The 18018-nt window shown below is 23.9% G+C and overlaps 1 protein-coding gene across 1 annotated transcript; it reads right to left on the bottom strand.

Moving 5' to 3' along the window:
* Positions 1 to 1041: 1041 nt before the first annotated feature.
* On the bottom strand, positions 1042 to 7852 carry LOC126555546 (programmed cell death protein 10-like). Its single transcript, XM_050210456.1, has 5 exons — positions 7400 to 7852; positions 7072 to 7249; positions 2838 to 2970; positions 1835 to 1999; positions 1042 to 1145 (listed from the first exon to the last, which is right to left on the bottom strand). Exons 1-5 carry the CDS (start codon positions 7469 to 7471, stop codon positions 1061 to 1063), a joined length of 633 nt encoding a protein of 210 aa, XP_050066413.1. The 5' UTR covers positions 7472 to 7852; the 3' UTR covers positions 1042 to 1060.
* Positions 7853 to 18018: the final 10166 nt, after the last annotated feature.

Raw genomic sequence — 18018 nt, 5'->3', positions numbered from 1 at the left:
ATATTAATATGTTTTTATACATAATCAACAACACAATAGAATAAAACATAGAGTAAACATGTAATTTTGAAAATAGAAATTACTTTTTTGTTTAACATTTTTTTGAAATTTAAAGGAAATTTCACATGTTTCTAAATTTATTTTTCTATAAAAAATATAGGAATTGATAAAATGATCTATTAATAATAATTGAATTAACGTACTACATTCTAAACAAATTATGGAGTTTTTTTTTATATAAATACAATTTAATTTAAATTAACTTAATTAACTAATAATATAATATATTATTAATTCATTTACAATACATTAGTTGAGTAAATAGAAATATGTTTATGGTAAGGGTTAACAGTGGTTTTTTTCATTATAATTAAAAATAGAGCTTTAAAATGTTCTAAACATAATAATTATTTAAAAAATAAAAATTTAATTTGCAGTTTATTTAAATTGTAATAATAAATAATGGTAATAATTTTATTTTGATACTTAACAAACTATTTTTTATGTATGATATAAGAATTTATTTTAGTACAACTGGTACTTAATCACATTCTTAACTATAATACTGTGCATAAAAATATAACATTTATGAATATTTAATATATGAAATAATAGCGATGAGTTCACTATAAATCATATCATAATTATAATTAAATTGTAATGTTAACAAACAAAAATATTCTTCTGTATTGGATAAGACAAGTGCTATAACATATTATAATTCGTAATAAAAATTTGCTAGTAAAAATATATCGAAAGAAAAAAAGTAGAAATTTAACTCTATAAACAAAGTCTTTAAAACTCAAGAACTAAAAATTAAATTAATATTGTTCATAAATAGATCAAAAGTATTTTAAAAAATAATGATATTTATAAATAATTTTCTAAATATGATATTCTATTTAAATAGAAAATACAAGATAGATATTAAAAATATACTTTGATATTATTTTAAAACTATATAACATTATTTTTTTTTCTATGAGATAAATAATTGGTAATGGAATGTATTACATTGCTTACTTATTAATTGAAATAAAAGAAAAATAAATAATTTTTTTTATTCACATTTACTTTTTACAGTTATCATAATTTGGTTGGTTTGGTGAATTAAATATAAGGCACTGATAAATACTGCATTGGCACTGAAACAAAATACAAATGCATATCATTATTTCAACAAAACTATAAAACTAATTTCTACTATTAAAATAATAATAATAATAATAAAGTATAATTAGTATTTTTTTTTTTAATTTTTGGCAAGCATTATAATAGTACTTAGATTCAGGCATAAGAAATACTATCTTTTTGTATATTTTATAATTTTTATCATATTTTAAATTTTTAAAATTAATTGTTTTAATAATGTCAAAATACAAAATGTTGATCATTAGCTTATAAATCGTAATTTTAACTAACCAATAATGTAGTATATAAAAAATTTAAAAGATACAGTTCAGTAAAAATAAGTTCTTTTATTCATAAAATAATATATATTTTTTTTTTAATTTTTTTCCATTTTTAATCACCAACATTTATTTTATTTCGAAAATCTTAAAAAAAAAAATGTTCAACATTTTTGTTTTTAAATTGATAGATTTTTAAGCATTTATATTTATTATATTTTATATAAATTATAATTAATGAGGTTAGATATTCAGTTACTTAAAAGATATGAATGTTCTGTATTTTTTTCTTTGATTTTATTAAATAGGTGTTAGTAGAATTTTTTTTGAGTTGCTAAATTGTCAAAATGTAAATGTCACTAATAATTCTAAAACCTTGTAAAGATTATATTTATGTTTTATAAATAAATTATAAATCTACTTACTGTCCTTCCTTGAAATAATCTTTCAGTGTGTTACTGAATCGCTTGGAATACTTAACAAACTCACGTTTTCTCTGTTCTAATGCTTGTTTATTACTAGGCCCTGGAATATATGCAGATACTTCGTTTACTGCATCAAGTAATTTTTTTATAGCACTAGCTATCTCTCTGTAATTATAAATAAAATAAATAAGTGTACCTATAACCAACAATTAAACAAACAATTATATTTCAAATCTTAATACAGTGAAACTTGAATGTAACGATATTTTCTATTTAACAAATTATACTTGAGAACCATGACCTTCATTGATAATTATATTTAACAAATTCCTCTAGAATAGAAAATTTTTTTGTTCTCCTGAGACTTTGTTAAATAAAAGTTTCACTGTATAATTTATAATTTACTCATTTAATAATATCTTTAAGCACTTAAATATTTCTTAGACTTGTTATTTAAAAATAAATTATTTTACATTTTGAAATTAGTTGTTAAACAAATATAAGATAAAAAATGTGAACAAAAAGCTGTTAAATATTTATTGAATTGTTAATTGTCACATTATGCGTAGTAGTTGCTACTCACTTACTTTACCACTTAACCACTAATAACTAACATAACTACTAATGATTATGTCGTGTCTCTGTATGATTTCCACATAGTCACTTTTATATTTTAATATATTTATAAAAGAAAGTAAAAGCTTATAAATTATACATATATTTTAGGTAATATAACATATCTGACTAAATCTATAGAAAATACACAATAAGCATTATAGATAAATTATATTTAAAAATGAATGCCACTCCACCATTATTAATGGTTCAAAATCTAAATGACTAACTAAATATATAAATATTTATTTTTTATTAAACTAATATTTGTACCAAGTCATATCAAAAAGTTGCCATGCATAATTAATCATACTTATTATTTATGTAATAGCAATAAAACTATGAAACTGAGTTTTTTTTAAATACATAAACATTTTTGGTAACTCACTTAATTGTTTCCAAAAAGGTTTTACGATCATTGATTTCATCTGGTATTCGACTTAATATTCTTTTTAAAGCCATAGATTTTTTATTTAATTCTTGAAATGCGTCTTCAGATCTATTTAACCGATATTCACCACCTAAACAATATGTGATATTTTAGAATGATTTGTATTGTTAGTAAAATATTTTGAAAAATTAATAAAATATATAATACAAAACTAATACTATTTACATACCTAATAAACTTTAACTTAATTATACATTGATAGTTGATACATAATCCTTAATTTATTTAATTTATTAATTCACTATACAAACATTTAAACATTTAAGAGTTGGTAAAGAATAATATCAATCCTAGTTTGTTAGAGTTCTTAATTAAGAGTTCTGGATTTTGGAAATCAATTAACCACAAAACAAGTTTTGATAAATACTAACAATAAAAATCTAATCAAAACAATTCTTAATTTAACTTTTATAAATATTTAATATAGTATAATCATAAAATCTACAATCCATTTTGTGCTTATGTTAAAATTTGATAAACTTGGGTAATTAAATATATTTTTTAAATTATAATCTAAAGTAGAACAGTAAAACAGTTTTTAATGATGCATAAGGTACAATTAGGTATTAAAAACAGCATTTTTTTTCCAAAAAAATCCATTTTTTAAATTTTTAATAGAATAAATGTTATAATACCTTTATTACAATCTATGAAGTAGATAGGTAATACAAAGTGTTACGATAATAAATATTGTATAGTAAGTTATTATGAAAAATATATATTTACTTTGAACAAATCTGAGTAAAATTAAAAAAAAAAGAAAGTGGGTACCGCTCTGCTGTACATTAGGTGCCACATGGATCACTATTATATATTATAATCAATTATTTGAATCCAATGATAGGTAACATTGTATACAAAAAAACCATTCTGAACGAAGATGATTTTTCAGCCTAAGATATAATTTCCAGTGATTGGTGAAAAAGGTGGTTTAGGTTTTAATGACCTGAATATACCAAAATTTAAGTTAATTATTGTAAGCTAAACTTATGGCAAATCTTGTATTAAATTTTCAACTCTTAGCTACTTATACAAAAATTTTTATGAATTATATCTACAAAATAATTTTCAAATATTCATGATTTTGACACTTCAAAAAAAAAAAAAATTCTCTGAAAAATCGAAAATTTCAGTTGTCTATATAAATAGCTCAAAAAAAGTCAAAATATTTTCAAAATTGAATCATGTAAAGAAAATACTAATCTAAATAACTGGTGACATTTTCAAATATCTACGACTTAAGCTATTTGAATAATAACAAATATTTAAAATTGTTTGAGGATAAATCGTTATTGTTACACTATGTCGTAAAAATTTAAAATTCAAACGCACTTAAAATTTTTCCTATAATAATGCTTCCAGTTTTTTCTATAGTTACTTGAAGGAAAACTTATTGAAAACTTAGTGTTGAATTTTTTAACCTTAGTTATAAACACAACAAATTTTATGATTTTTCAACTACAAAATTACTTGCAACTTTTGCAGATTTTGACATATTTCGTAAAAATTTGAACTATAGACGCTTATAAAAAAAATTGTGACTAACGATTTTTGATTTTTTAAACTACAATATGAAAAACCCATGAGCAAACTTGTATTACATTTTCAAGTATTTTTGGCAATCCAACATTTTTTTATCGACATTTCAAAAAAAAATTTCTCAGAAAAATCTAAAATTTTAGTTGTCTATAATTAGCTCAAGTCAAAACATTTTGAAAATTTAGCCATGTATTAATAATAATAATATAAACATGTGGTTAAAATTTCAAGTATTTACAGAGATTAATTTTTGAGTAACTACCATTTAAAAAAATCGATTTGGTCGAAAATTGGTTTTGCGTAAAAATTCCCGTTTTTCAATCACTTTTTTTTTGTTTTTCTCGATTATTTTGAAAACTAATGGAAAATTTTAAAATGCATTAATGGCTAATGCACCATGTATTCACTTTTCCAACGGAAACCACCCCCAAAATTTGTAATTGAAGCATTATTTCGACTAGTCATGTTGTACACGGACACACAAAAAAAAAACACACATCATAGTAAAATCAATACATTCATCATTCCATTCAGAATCTAAAAGGAAATGAAATACTTATTTATACCTAATTGAAAATATCAAAATCAACAGCTTACCTAAAATTATTATTAGATTATTAAAAATATCAATTTATGTACTGAAGATAGCTAAGTAGTAAGTATGTTTGTAAAAATAAATGAGGAATGCTGAATTTATGACTCCGAAGTATGGGCATGTGCATATAATAACTTCAACTAACACAATAATTAATTAGATTAATTTCTTTTTCATGTTGCGCCATGTTTTTAAACACAATGTTTATATATCATTAAGTTCTGTTTATTATTTATAATTTTACTATAATGATAGTATCATATTTATTAATCTTAATAATTATTTTTATAATGTATGTTATTATCGTGTACTATACTGTACTATATTAGTGTTCTAAGTTTAAATTTTATTTGTCATTTAATTATTTTTACTTACTGTACCATTGTTCTAATAGTCTAAAGGGTCTTAACTTGTTTATAAATAAATAAACAAATAATGTATTATAGCTCTATTCAATTTATAATTAATAAATAGGTAATACACAAATTTTTACTCATTTATAAATAAATAAATAAAAACTAATAAAATTGTTATATATTCATAAACATAAATTATAAAAATTATTGACAAATCACAATTCAATGAAAATACTCTGGGTGGTTAGTACCGCAGATGCTAATGGAGCGGGATTTGGAATAACCGGTATTTCATAGCAATAATTAACGCTGTTTAGCTTGCACACACACTCATTATATGCTCTCTCAATAAATGTTACGATCAAGATAAACACAGATAAGTATCAGAAATTTTAGTTGTTATTTCATTGTTGTTGTTTTTAAATAAATATGTAATATAATATTGATGAAAAAATAATTTTTGTATTTTTACTAATTATGTTTATATTTGAATGTAGTGCATTCTGAGCATCCTAGAGAATTTTCCACTGGTAAAAATTATAGTTTGCATGAAAAGTTTTAAAGTTTTAATTTTAAATTAATATTAAACAAATTGCATCATGTCTAATAAATATAAATTTATTAATTTGATTTTAATTTCTGAAAAACTGATAATAAAATGCAAAAAAAAATAATATTGTTCAAAAAGTACTAGTTTAAATTAGGCTTATCCAGAGTGTATTCCCTTGCCACTTAAGTTTAGATAAAATTTGTCATTTAATAATGTACATACATATATTACATACAAAGTATACATCTTTGCATAAATTTAATTATTAGATATTTTAAGAATAATATTAAGTAAAATCTTAATATTATCATAAAAGATAAAACCACGTTTAATATTATAAGAAATACTTCAGTTATTTAGTCATTTGTGAAATCAATGAAATATTCTGTTGAAAATACCTTTAAGTAGTAACTAAAATGAAATTATATGAATTTCTAACAAATTTATAATAACGTTCATAATATTTTATTAGTAATCGATTAATTATTGGAGTTTGTGTTATTTATAATAGGTATTTGAACTCGTAAAATTGGCTAATAATTGATTTTAGATACAAAAAACGGCTAGTGATGATATTGAGGAGGTAAAGGTATATAAATGTTATAGTAAATTATTAGAACATCCAAAATATAAAAGAAGTAAAGTTAGATATTAAATAAACCTAAATACTGTTGGAACACTTTAAGGACCGGCATAAAAATTAGTGTACTGTGTACAACTGTAAAATTATAGTTGAGTTGAATAATTATGAACTATTTTTATTTTTTAATGTAAAAAATACTGTAAAATAATCGTATTTAAAATCACACTTTTGTAAAACATCATATTTCATACTGACTACATTGATATATCAACCACTAAATATATGTAAATGGATACAAACTGTCATCTAATTATTGTTACAATAATTAACCTAACAATTCAAAATAGAGTTAATTGTATAATATACATCTGTAATTTGTATACTTGATAGTTAAAATTTAAATTGATAATACACCTTAATTTTTGTTATGCAAACTTCATATGCAACTAAAATAAGAAAACTTGAGTCTTATATTTTAAAGAATAAAAGTATAAATAATTATTTTAAAGTTATAAATACTTAATAATTAATGGTACTTTAAAATTTACCTTCTAGATCAGAAACTGTGCCTTGAAGTCTCAATACACTCTCATTCATATTAATGCTAATATCACCTTGTTTCATTATACCAGCAACCAAATTGTATGCAAACCCAGGATGAGTATTTTCAGTTTTAAACAATGCTGATCGTAAAGTTTGAGACGCAGAGACATTGCGCTTCTCCAACTAAAAATTACAACTTAATTTAGTTTTATCACAATAACATTCAAGTAAACCACATAAAAACAATTTAATTAAACATTTTTTAAAGGGCCGAAAAAATGATAATAAAAAACATTTTCGAAATGATAGCTATAGCGTATAATAATAAAATACCTGAGATAAAATCGGCCTGATCAAAACTGGTAGTACCAGAGAACTGACTGGCGTTTCGTCGCTCATTTTCATTATTTAGCGACAAAGTTGAGCAATATGATGGGCATCAGATCTTTTTCCAGAGACGTTGGCTAGACGGGACGGCGTTGTACGGCCCTCGGGGCGTCTATGATCGGCAGCGTATGACGTTTTGGTTGAATCAAAAAAACAGTAGTGACTGCGTTACATGTCCTCCGTTGATCTTTTATTCGTCGTCACGCAAACGACAACGATGCTTTTGGCAGTGTTAATGTAGTTTGTCGTGGTCATAAATAAGTACAAACTGTCAGTGGACACTGCTCATTATCGTTGTGTACGAGGAAATAGTGAATAAAAACAACACTATCAACGGAATAATAATCCGTGTGGTGAAGCACTTGTCTTCTGGTTCGGGGGACGAACACGAGAAAAAGTATAAAAAAAAAAAACCATGATAGCGATAAGCAAAACTGCCCGCCCATTAACACCAAGAACGGAGAACGTTTGGACACACTGGGGTGAAACGTTCCGCTAACTCCCGAAAATTCAAAACGATTGGAGGACTATGGAGGTGAACCTTCAAAACTCGAAAATGTAGGCCTGCCGAACAATCGATTGATCATAATTCAATCGGTTTAATTTATCGAATATCTACATACACAACCGATCAGAATACCATTTTTATAAAGAAGAAAATGTATGCATCCCTTCTTTAAACAAGACGATAGCAGAACATCCGACAGCGATCTAGCCTCGTTTCTAATGATGAACTTAACACGTTCAATGATGACTCCCAATGTGGATCGGAGAGAATTCTTCAACAACATGGTTGTAATTATTATCTTTGTTTTCTAGTTGCTTTTATAATTAATATTAAAGCAAGGTTTGGTCATTAGTATATTAATAACTTGCTCTGTATTAAATAGGTAGGCAAGCTATTCACATTTTTAATTTGATGATACACACTAATTAGGTGTAATGTGTTATTAAAACTAACAACGCGAAATGTATTCTATTGAATGTAAATTTGTTATGTCGCACAATGCACATTTGTAAGATTAAAGATGGAGACAACACATGAAAGAATAGACGTTTTTTAGAGCTACAAGAAAACAATGATATCATTGCATCAGTAATATAATTATTTTTTTTTAAATATAAGAATCAGAATTACATTTAAAGTATTTTACATTTGTTTTGCTTCTAAATCAGTAAGTAGTAAGTTTGTTAAGAAGCAAGGTAAATGTGTTAAGAGTCAAAGTCAACCGAATATTATTAATGTATATACCTACCAAAAAAATTTGTGTTGAGCATAATATGCTTATATATTAGCTTTCTTTAAACCAATAAGGTGATATCACTTTTTAAATAGCTAATGTAATTTAACATATGCCTTACATTATTGCAAGTCATCATCAGTAAATTTAGCAAGTTAAGCCAAAATTTTTACATAATATACAATGTTCATGTATTAATTAAAATACATATTTTTATATTCAATAAACACATTTTTTTAACACAAAAATTTAAAAAATATACTTTTATACACCAAGAGGCACTTGTTACTATAATCTATTAATGATAATATATAATCTATTGGTAAATGTATTCTATAATATTTACAAGGTGGGTAGGCTTATTAAAAAATCAAATTACAACTAAATTATTAAATCAAGAAAATGCTTGTTAAACACAATTTATTATTTAATAGTTATGTATAGTAACAATAAATTGATCATTACATTATATTTATTATTACATACACTAAATTACAATATAATTTTAACATCAGTTTATAAACTAATTACAATTTTTAAACTGAATTTAAGCTATAAATACAAAAGTTATTTTATAGTAAAAACTAGTTACAATACATTTAATAATATAATTAGTAATATTAGACTTTTAAACTAAATTTATTTTGTAACTTTCTAACATAATAAAATGTACATTGTAAATTGAATAAATGTAAAAAATAAAAATAAAACATAAAAGGATTAATTACTTAAATTTTGTTTTGATATCTTTTCTATCAAACGTAAAAATATGTATTATGTCATTATATAACCTTTTTATATAGAAAACCTATATCTAAGAATTATTTGTAATGAATACTACTGGGAAAATTTATATTTAATCAATGCTTGAGAAACGTATTTATTACCAACATTTCATTCATATGGTTATTCTCCGGTATAATCCTAATAGTAGTTTTGATAATCTAGCAAAACTAAAATCAAGAGTCATTAATACCGGAGAAAAACCATATAAATGAATTATTTGTAACGAATACTACAGAGAAAACGGAAAAACATATTTAGTCGATGCTTGAGAAAGGTATTTATTACCAACATTTTATTCATATGGTTATTCTCTGGTATAAATCCTAATAGTAGTTTTGGTAACCTAGCAAAACTAAAATCAAGTCATCAATACCAGAGAAAAACCATATAAATGTATCATTTGTAATGAATACTACTGTTTCAGTGGTGTGAATAATTTTTATTTTTGAGGGGAGGGGGCAATTTCATCCTATTCATAGAGATTTGCATTACTGCAGTGTTTGGTGAAAATTGACGATTGAGAAAAATTTGACTTATTACTTATTACATGTTTGTAAAGCATTTCAAAATTAGTAAGGAAGAGAGTTTTGACTTGGATTTGAGAAAAATTTTAAACCAACAGCAAAGAACATTGTTGTTTTTGTTTTCAGATGATATTATCTTGTAATTAGAGGTAGTAGATGCTTTAATATTAATATTCTTATTCTTAAGTTTTTAATCTGTTACTTAATATGTTTTAGATGCAAATTATATTCCATAATTGTTTCGTATATAATATTGTCAATTTCCATTTGTTTTTATTTGATTTTCAATATTTTCTGTAATGCATATAGAATCTTTCAGACAACTGAAACAATAATTGATATTTAAAATTATCAGCATAAATACAAAAATTAACATAAATAGTTTCATAATAGTAAACATAAATATTAAAATTAATACCTAGATTGATTAGCTTGGAATTTTAGTTTTTACATACGTAAGCTAGATATTAGAAATTTAAAAAAAACAGTAGGTATGATTAAATCGGCATGTATAAAAGAAGTTTTATTGAAGGTTTAGACTAACAATCATTCCAAAAGTATCATGTACCTACGTCAATGTTAGGGCAACATTACAAAATTGTTAAAGTAGGGTATGACTTTAATACTTAATTTTTAAAATAAATAATCCTTGTGTACAAAATTAATACAATGTAATGATAATATTTATTATAAAACAAATCAGAAATGGTAAAAATAAGAAACTTATTTACAATTTTCTGATTGGGCACTACAAAAATTAGGCAAGGATCCAATAATTGGAAATTGGAAATAAATTAATTTTTACTAACAAATCTATTTAAAATAAAAAATTCTCATTCCAATATAATGCATGATTAAGTATGCAATTCATAATTTTTAACATAGCTTTCATTATTACAAAACCAAAAACTTAATTTACATAAAATTGGTGAATTTTCACTCAATTCTAATAAATATATATATTTATACTTGTTTCAAAACAAATAATCAAAATAATCTTGAAAATTAAAAAACTTAATTGCATGAGCATTCTTTTTATATTTTAAAAGTATGTTTAAAAATTCATGTCATTCATTGTAATTTCTTATATTGCTATAAAAACATACCTACATCATTTAAATTTAATGTTTGTCATGGAGATACTAAAGTTGATAAAGGACATCTAGAGCATACTATTAATAACAAATATTTATCATAAACTAGTGTCCAAACAAGTTACAATTTTTTTTAAAAAAAAAATGCAGATATGTTTTAAGGTAAAATACTTCACATTTTGAGATAAAACTCCGAAATTTAAAGCAACTAATAAAATACTTACCATCAATAAGTAGATTGATAATATCATCGTAATTATGCTTCAATTTATCAATATTTTTTTGAATTTTCTAATTTAATGTACACATATATCAAGCAGTTTATTTTGTAGCTCTCATTTATTGGTGGAATCTTGAACATTTTAGACTTTTGTTATCATTTTTTATCTAGAAAAAAAAATGAAAAATAAACATAAATAACTAAAGTATGAATTAGTAGTATATAAAAAATAATTTTTATCGTAAATTAACTAGCTCCAGTAGATATCATAGCTTTTTATATAATAAAATAAAATTTATTGTTAAAATGCAATAGAAGTAAAATAATAATAAAATAATTTAATTTAAATAATAAAACTGATTAAAAACATTCAAATTGAGCTAAAGTAAGACTAACTAGGTACTTTAGAGTGTTGTATCTATTATCATGGTGAGAATTAGGGTACTTGTTTGTTATTGGAGTGCCAGAACTTAGCGTAAAATGTATGCCCCCATCAAATAGTATATCGTTATTGTTCCTACAATTATCGTATTTAGCTCATGATAATGATCTATTTTTTAGGAAATGGAAAAACTACATTGTTACCTTTAATAAAGCTCAATAATTTTGTCAGATTTTTGGAAAGCTTGCAAAAATTTGCAGAAAGAAGGATTCCAATATAATACTGTTAGCCATAGTAAACATTTTGTTGATCTGAACACATGGGCACACACCCAAACATCGAGTAGTTGAGAAGTTCTGCTAAATGAGGAAATAAAAAGAGTTGTAGAATGAAAAAAAATTTTCTAGAACTGTGTATTTGACAGAATTTACATGGAAAACACGTCTCGGGGATCAAAATGCATTTATAACTATCTTTAAGATATATCTGAGATCTGGTCTGTTCTAAATTCTAATTATAATAATATATATTATACATATGTAATATAATGTTAATTTATAATATTAAAATACATTTATTTTTCTAACATTTTATTATTAATAATATACATAATTCATTAATTTATTATATTGTTTATCTTATTTATTGCGGGGTGATAACAAACAAGTACCAGAATTAGTAAACAACTAATTAATAAATTACATTATGAAGTGAAACATGGTGTCTTTAATTTAATTTAATACACGGTCTATAAAAAATTCAAATCTGAATTACATAAATAGTAAATGATTAAAAGATATAAAATAATTTTATTAAGCCAATAAGGGCACCATGAAAATAATATTATAATATTACCATGCGGCGGATGTCGCATCAGCTGATGTGATGTGCAGCTCATTACCCCCATGCACTAACACCAACTAACATGTCTTCTTATTTGGAACAGAGTAAATTTCTAAGTACTTTCTTATTTAGTTATAGGATTTATAGTTACTTAATGTTATACTAATGTCCATATTAAGTTGTACTCCTAGTTTTTAAGGCTAACTAACAATTCAGGTAAAGTTCTTTCACACTATCCACAAATTTAGCAAGGTCAATTTAATAATAAACAAATATTATGTCTCACACAATATACTTGTTATTTCTTTGTAGTCACTATCATGAGTAAATAGTGCACAGGTCATAGAAACTTTTATACCTGAAGCATGGATTACATTGGGCGAATTTACTCAATACTTGTTTAAGATAATTTGCAACTACAAACTGACTTATTGCACGACGATCACCCATTCATCAAGTGTTATCACTTGCTCGTTGCTGCTCACTCGAAATTATAGTAGACCAGCTTACAATTAACACTACTACTTGGTATTTTACTCTGTGCAATGAAATCAATTAGCTAAATCACTATATGTTGGATTGCATGAACAATCACTAAGAACTTATTGAATTAATAATAAGCTAATAGTCCAATAATCTATATATATGATTTCTGTGATAGGTCCATTACATTTTATTGGACCATTAAATTAATATATTTTTCACTAACTAGTCACAATTGGACGAGTTCAATATTTCAAGTGTAATCGGACGAATGGTCTCATACGACTTAGTTCGCTGACAAGCGAAAAAAAACATCCGAGGTAATCTACGATTAAATGACATTTAACCACTACAAGTACCTACATGCAAAACGTACTAAATATGTTTTATGCTTACCTATTAAACGAAGAACCATCAGACACAGCTCGCAATTATGAGTTATGACTACGGTGAAATTTTACAATTCACAGTAGCTGTAATAATTACAGTAAATTATTTACTTACTAATCTACTTATGTACTGCAAGTGTAAGCACGACAGGTGACTGGTGAGTGACCAGCCGCCGTTGAGTGCAAACTGCAAAGCTTAGAATCATGGACTTATGAATACCAATACAATACAACAAACCTAACCTTACAAAATCATGATAAAACTATCACCAACTGGCTACTGGGCATCACCCGTTCTCCTACGCGACAAAAAATCATCTAATATTCAGACCCCCAACCGTTTCTATCGTAGTATCGTTAATCGTTGTCACAACTCACAATCATAACAAAGTAGATATCTACTTTGTCATGGTCACTATATAAAATAAATATAAATATATCGTGGTGACTTTCAAAGTTTCAGACACAAAATATAGAATAATTTAAGAATATAGAGAATAAGGTGATAACTACATAATACATAGTAATATGTCTCACAGAAAACAATAGGTACAGATATATAAAAATAAAAGTATTGGCTGATTTAGTGATTTGGCTGTCATCTAGTAAGTATGCGCTCACTAAGCGGTCTACCGCTAATAAATAAATTAAAAATTTTAATTATCATCATAATATAGTATATCATTATTTTAAATAAATTCAAAAAAATAATAATAAATCAAAAAGCATGTCAAAAAAATTGATGTCAAAAATGATGAATATTGTGTTGTTTTATGCACATTCGACGAAGCTGTAGCAATAATTCAAATTATAAAAGTTTTCATCTCTCAAAAATGCATTAAATAAATCCGATTTATTTATTCCTTGCCACCGTGTTTTCGACATTCCGTGAAATAGGTACTTGCAATATGTTTCATTGAATCATATGTACTATGTTAAATTATACTTTAGATATTTATAATAATTTGTGGTAGACTCAAAAATTCTCCACCACATATAATTAAATAAATATCGTTTGCCAACATATTGAGTGTATGACTGCGTATAAATTATGGTGTCGCACCATAAGTGACAAAATGTCGAAGTAGGTATTGTTATCGAAAGTCATAAAGTATAAGGACGATAAGATAAATTGCAGTTCACTGAAAAAAAATGAATAATTTTTTTTCAATTAAAGATAAACTTAAGCCTATGTAAAAACTAGCCGGTCAAGAAAACATAACTTTTTATTAACAAATTTAAAGTGAACTTGGTACGTTTACATACATATTAATAATAAGATTTTACTTTTTTTTATATTTTATATTATAATAATGTTCAAAAAATTATATTATAATTAAACTACATTTAAAAATGACCATTTTGTTATAGTTTCAACAGTTAGAAATGATAACATAACTTTTAGATTCTGAACGGAGTGATGAATGTATTGATTTTACAATGATGTAGATATGTTTTTTTTTTTTTTGTGTCTGTGTACAGCATAACTAGTCGAAATAATGCTTCAATTTCAAACTTCGGGAGTGGTTTCCGATGGAAAAGTAAATATCCTTGGTGCATTATAGAGGTAAAAAGTAAATATTTTCCAACAGTTTTCAAAAAAATCGAGAAAAACAAAAAAAAAATGACGGAAAAACAGGAATTTTTACGCAAAACCAGTTTTCGACCGAATTAATTTTTTTTTATGGTTGTTATTCAAAAAACAAACACTGTAAATACTTGAAATTTTAACCAAATGTTTATGTTATTGTTATCTGTATACAGTTAAATTTTCAAAAATTTTTGACTTTTTTTGAGTTACTTATAGACAGCTGAAATTTTCAATTTTTCTGAAAAATATTTTTTTTGAAGTGTCGATAAAATTTTTTTGGCCCAATAAAAATACTTGAAAATTAAAGCCAAAGTTTCTCATAAGTTACTCTTATAGTGATTTAAAAATTATAAGAATACATACGATCAATTTTTTCTTTATTAGCATTTGAAGTTCAAATATTGACAAAATTCGTCAAAATCATGAATATTTGTAAATTATTTCATAGATGAAAATTCATAAAAAATTTTGCATAAGTAGCTAAGAGTTAACATACATACCAATAATAAGATTTTACTTTTTTTTATATTAAATATTATAATAATGACCCAAAAGTTATATTAGAATTACACTACAATTATAAATGATCAATTTGTTATAGTTTCAACTGTTAGAAATGAAAACATAACTTTTTATTAACAAAATTAAAGTGAAGTTGGTACATTTAAATACACAGTGGCATAGCCTGAATATTTTTATGGGGAAGGCTGAATACTTTTAACTTGTGTTTTTGAAAATCAAAAAAAAAAACAAAAAAAAAATAGTAATTTTTTAAATCGATTATTGTATTATACAACTAATTACAAAAAATATATAATTAAATTCTTTAAGACAATTTCTGTATTTCAATTTAAATACTTCAAACAATATAAAAAATACAGCCAATGGGGGAGGCTATAGCCCTTTTAGCCCCCCTTGGCTACACCACTGAGTAGGTTGAATAATTCAGTGTCAAAAATAATCACATAGTTCCAACTAAAAAAGTGTTGAAAATAAATGTAAGTCTTCAACAGTTCAATAGTTCAGTACTAAACCTTCTAATGAAAAAGAGATATAATTATAATTTAATAATTTTTCTTACCTATACTTATTATAAAATGTAAATGTTTAATGTTCTTTAAAATTTAGAGTTTTTATTAGGTTTGCTAATGTTTGATTCATAACTAATAAGTAAACACAATTAATTAAATTGTGAAAGTTCCTGGAGTTTTGACGTTAAAACTCATTATAGAAAATGTAAGTATAGAAACTTTGATGATGAAGTGTTAAGGTTGGGCTTAACGATTCTTGGTTTGACATGAGATGATCATATCTATTGCTTTTAATATTTTTTAAATATCGTTTTGGAAAGCTCAAATAGATACTACATCAGAATATTATGTTACTTCATTAATTTACTTTACATTATCCAATTTGCATGTTTAATGTTTATACAATCAGAAAAGAATACATTTTAATATTATAATTATTCTTTTATCATTAAGTCTATTATATAAAATCAATGAATAAAATTAATATAAATTAATGTCAGATGTTTCTTATTGTCTTAGATTTAATTAAAAATAAGTTTCTAACTTTCAAATAAAAGTAAACAATTACAATACAGTAAATAAACTCTTATAATTTATAATAATATTCATAATGTTATATTTCAATTACACTACAATTATAAATGATCAATTTGTTATAGTTACAACTGTTAGAATCGAATATTTAATTTGATTTAAGCTAATTCAAACTGAACTAGGGACGTTTACACCCATATAAATAATAAGATTTAAAATTTTTTTACAATAAATATTAAAATAATGTTCAAAATATTATATTAGAATTACACTACAATTATAAATGATCAATTTGTTATAATTTCAACTGTTAAACATGAAAATTTAATTGGATATAAGCTAATTCAAACTGAACTAGGGATGCTTACTTCCATATTAATGATAAGGTTTTACTTATTTTTACAATAAGTATTAAAATAATGTACAAAATATTAGATTAGAATTACAATACAATTATATATGATCAATTTGTTATCATTTCAACTGTAAAACATGAATATGTAATTTGATAAAACCTAATTCAAACTGAACTTATGACGTATACAACCATATAAATAATAAGGTATTACTTTAATTACATTGAATATTATAGTAATGTTAATAGTGTTATATATCAATTACACTACAATTATAAATGATCAATTTAATATAGTTACAACTGTTAGAATTGAATATTTAATTTGATAAAAGCCTATTTAATCTGAAGTATGGACATTTACACCTATATCAATAATAAGATTATACTTTTTTTACATTAAATATTATTATAATGGTCAAAAAGTTATATTTGAATTACACTACAATTATAAATAATAAATTTGTTATTGTTACAACTGTTAGTATTGAATATTTAATTTGATATAAGCTAATTCAAAATGAACTAGGGACGTTTACACCAATTTAAATGTAAGATTTTACTTTTTTTTATATTGAGTATTAATATAATGTTCAAAAACTGATATTAGATTTACACTACAATTATAAATGATCAATTTTTTATAGTTTCAATTAAAATAAATAAAATTATTACTTTTTATTAACAAAATTAAAGAGAAGTAGGTACATTTACATATATATTAACAACCAGATTTTACTTTTTTACATTTAATATTATAATAATGGTCAAAAAGTTATATTAGAATTACACTACAATGATTAATGATCAACTTTTTATAAATCCAACTGTTAGCATTGAATATTTAATTTTATATAAGCTAATTCAAACTGAACTAGGGACGTTTACACCCATATAAATATAAGATTTTACTTTTTTTTACAATAAATATTAATATAATGGTCAAAAAGTTATATTAGAATTACACTACAATGATAAATGATCAACTTTTTATAAATCCAACTGTTAGCATTGAATATTTAATTTGATATAAGCTAATTCAAACTGAACTAGGGACGTTTACACCCATATAAATAATAAGATTTTATTTAA

Source organism: Aphis gossypii, unplaced genomic scaffold (assembly GCF_020184175.1).
Source record: "Aphis gossypii isolate Hap1 unplaced genomic scaffold, ASM2018417v2 Contig00909, whole genome shotgun sequence".
Taxonomy (NCBI): Eukaryota; Metazoa; Arthropoda; class Insecta; order Hemiptera; family Aphididae; genus Aphis; species Aphis gossypii.
Note: the sequence above shows the minus strand (reverse complement) of the source record. Positions and strands in the feature narration are given on the sequence as shown.

Bases quoted from the DNA above. Each gene is read 5' to 3' on its own strand.
- LOC126555546 (XM_050210456.1), bottom strand. From the start codon at position 7,471: ATGAAAATGAGCGACGAAACGCCAGTCAGTTCTCTGGTACTACCAGTT. The intron at 7,250-7,399 runs GTATTTTATTAT...TGTAATTTTTAG, and splicing joins TCAGGCCGATTTTATCTCAG to TTGGAGAAGCGCAATGTCTC. The intron at 2,971-7,071 runs GTAAATTTTAAA...CATATTGTTTAG, and splicing joins CACAGTTTCTGATCTAGAAG to GTGGTGAATATCGGTTAAAT.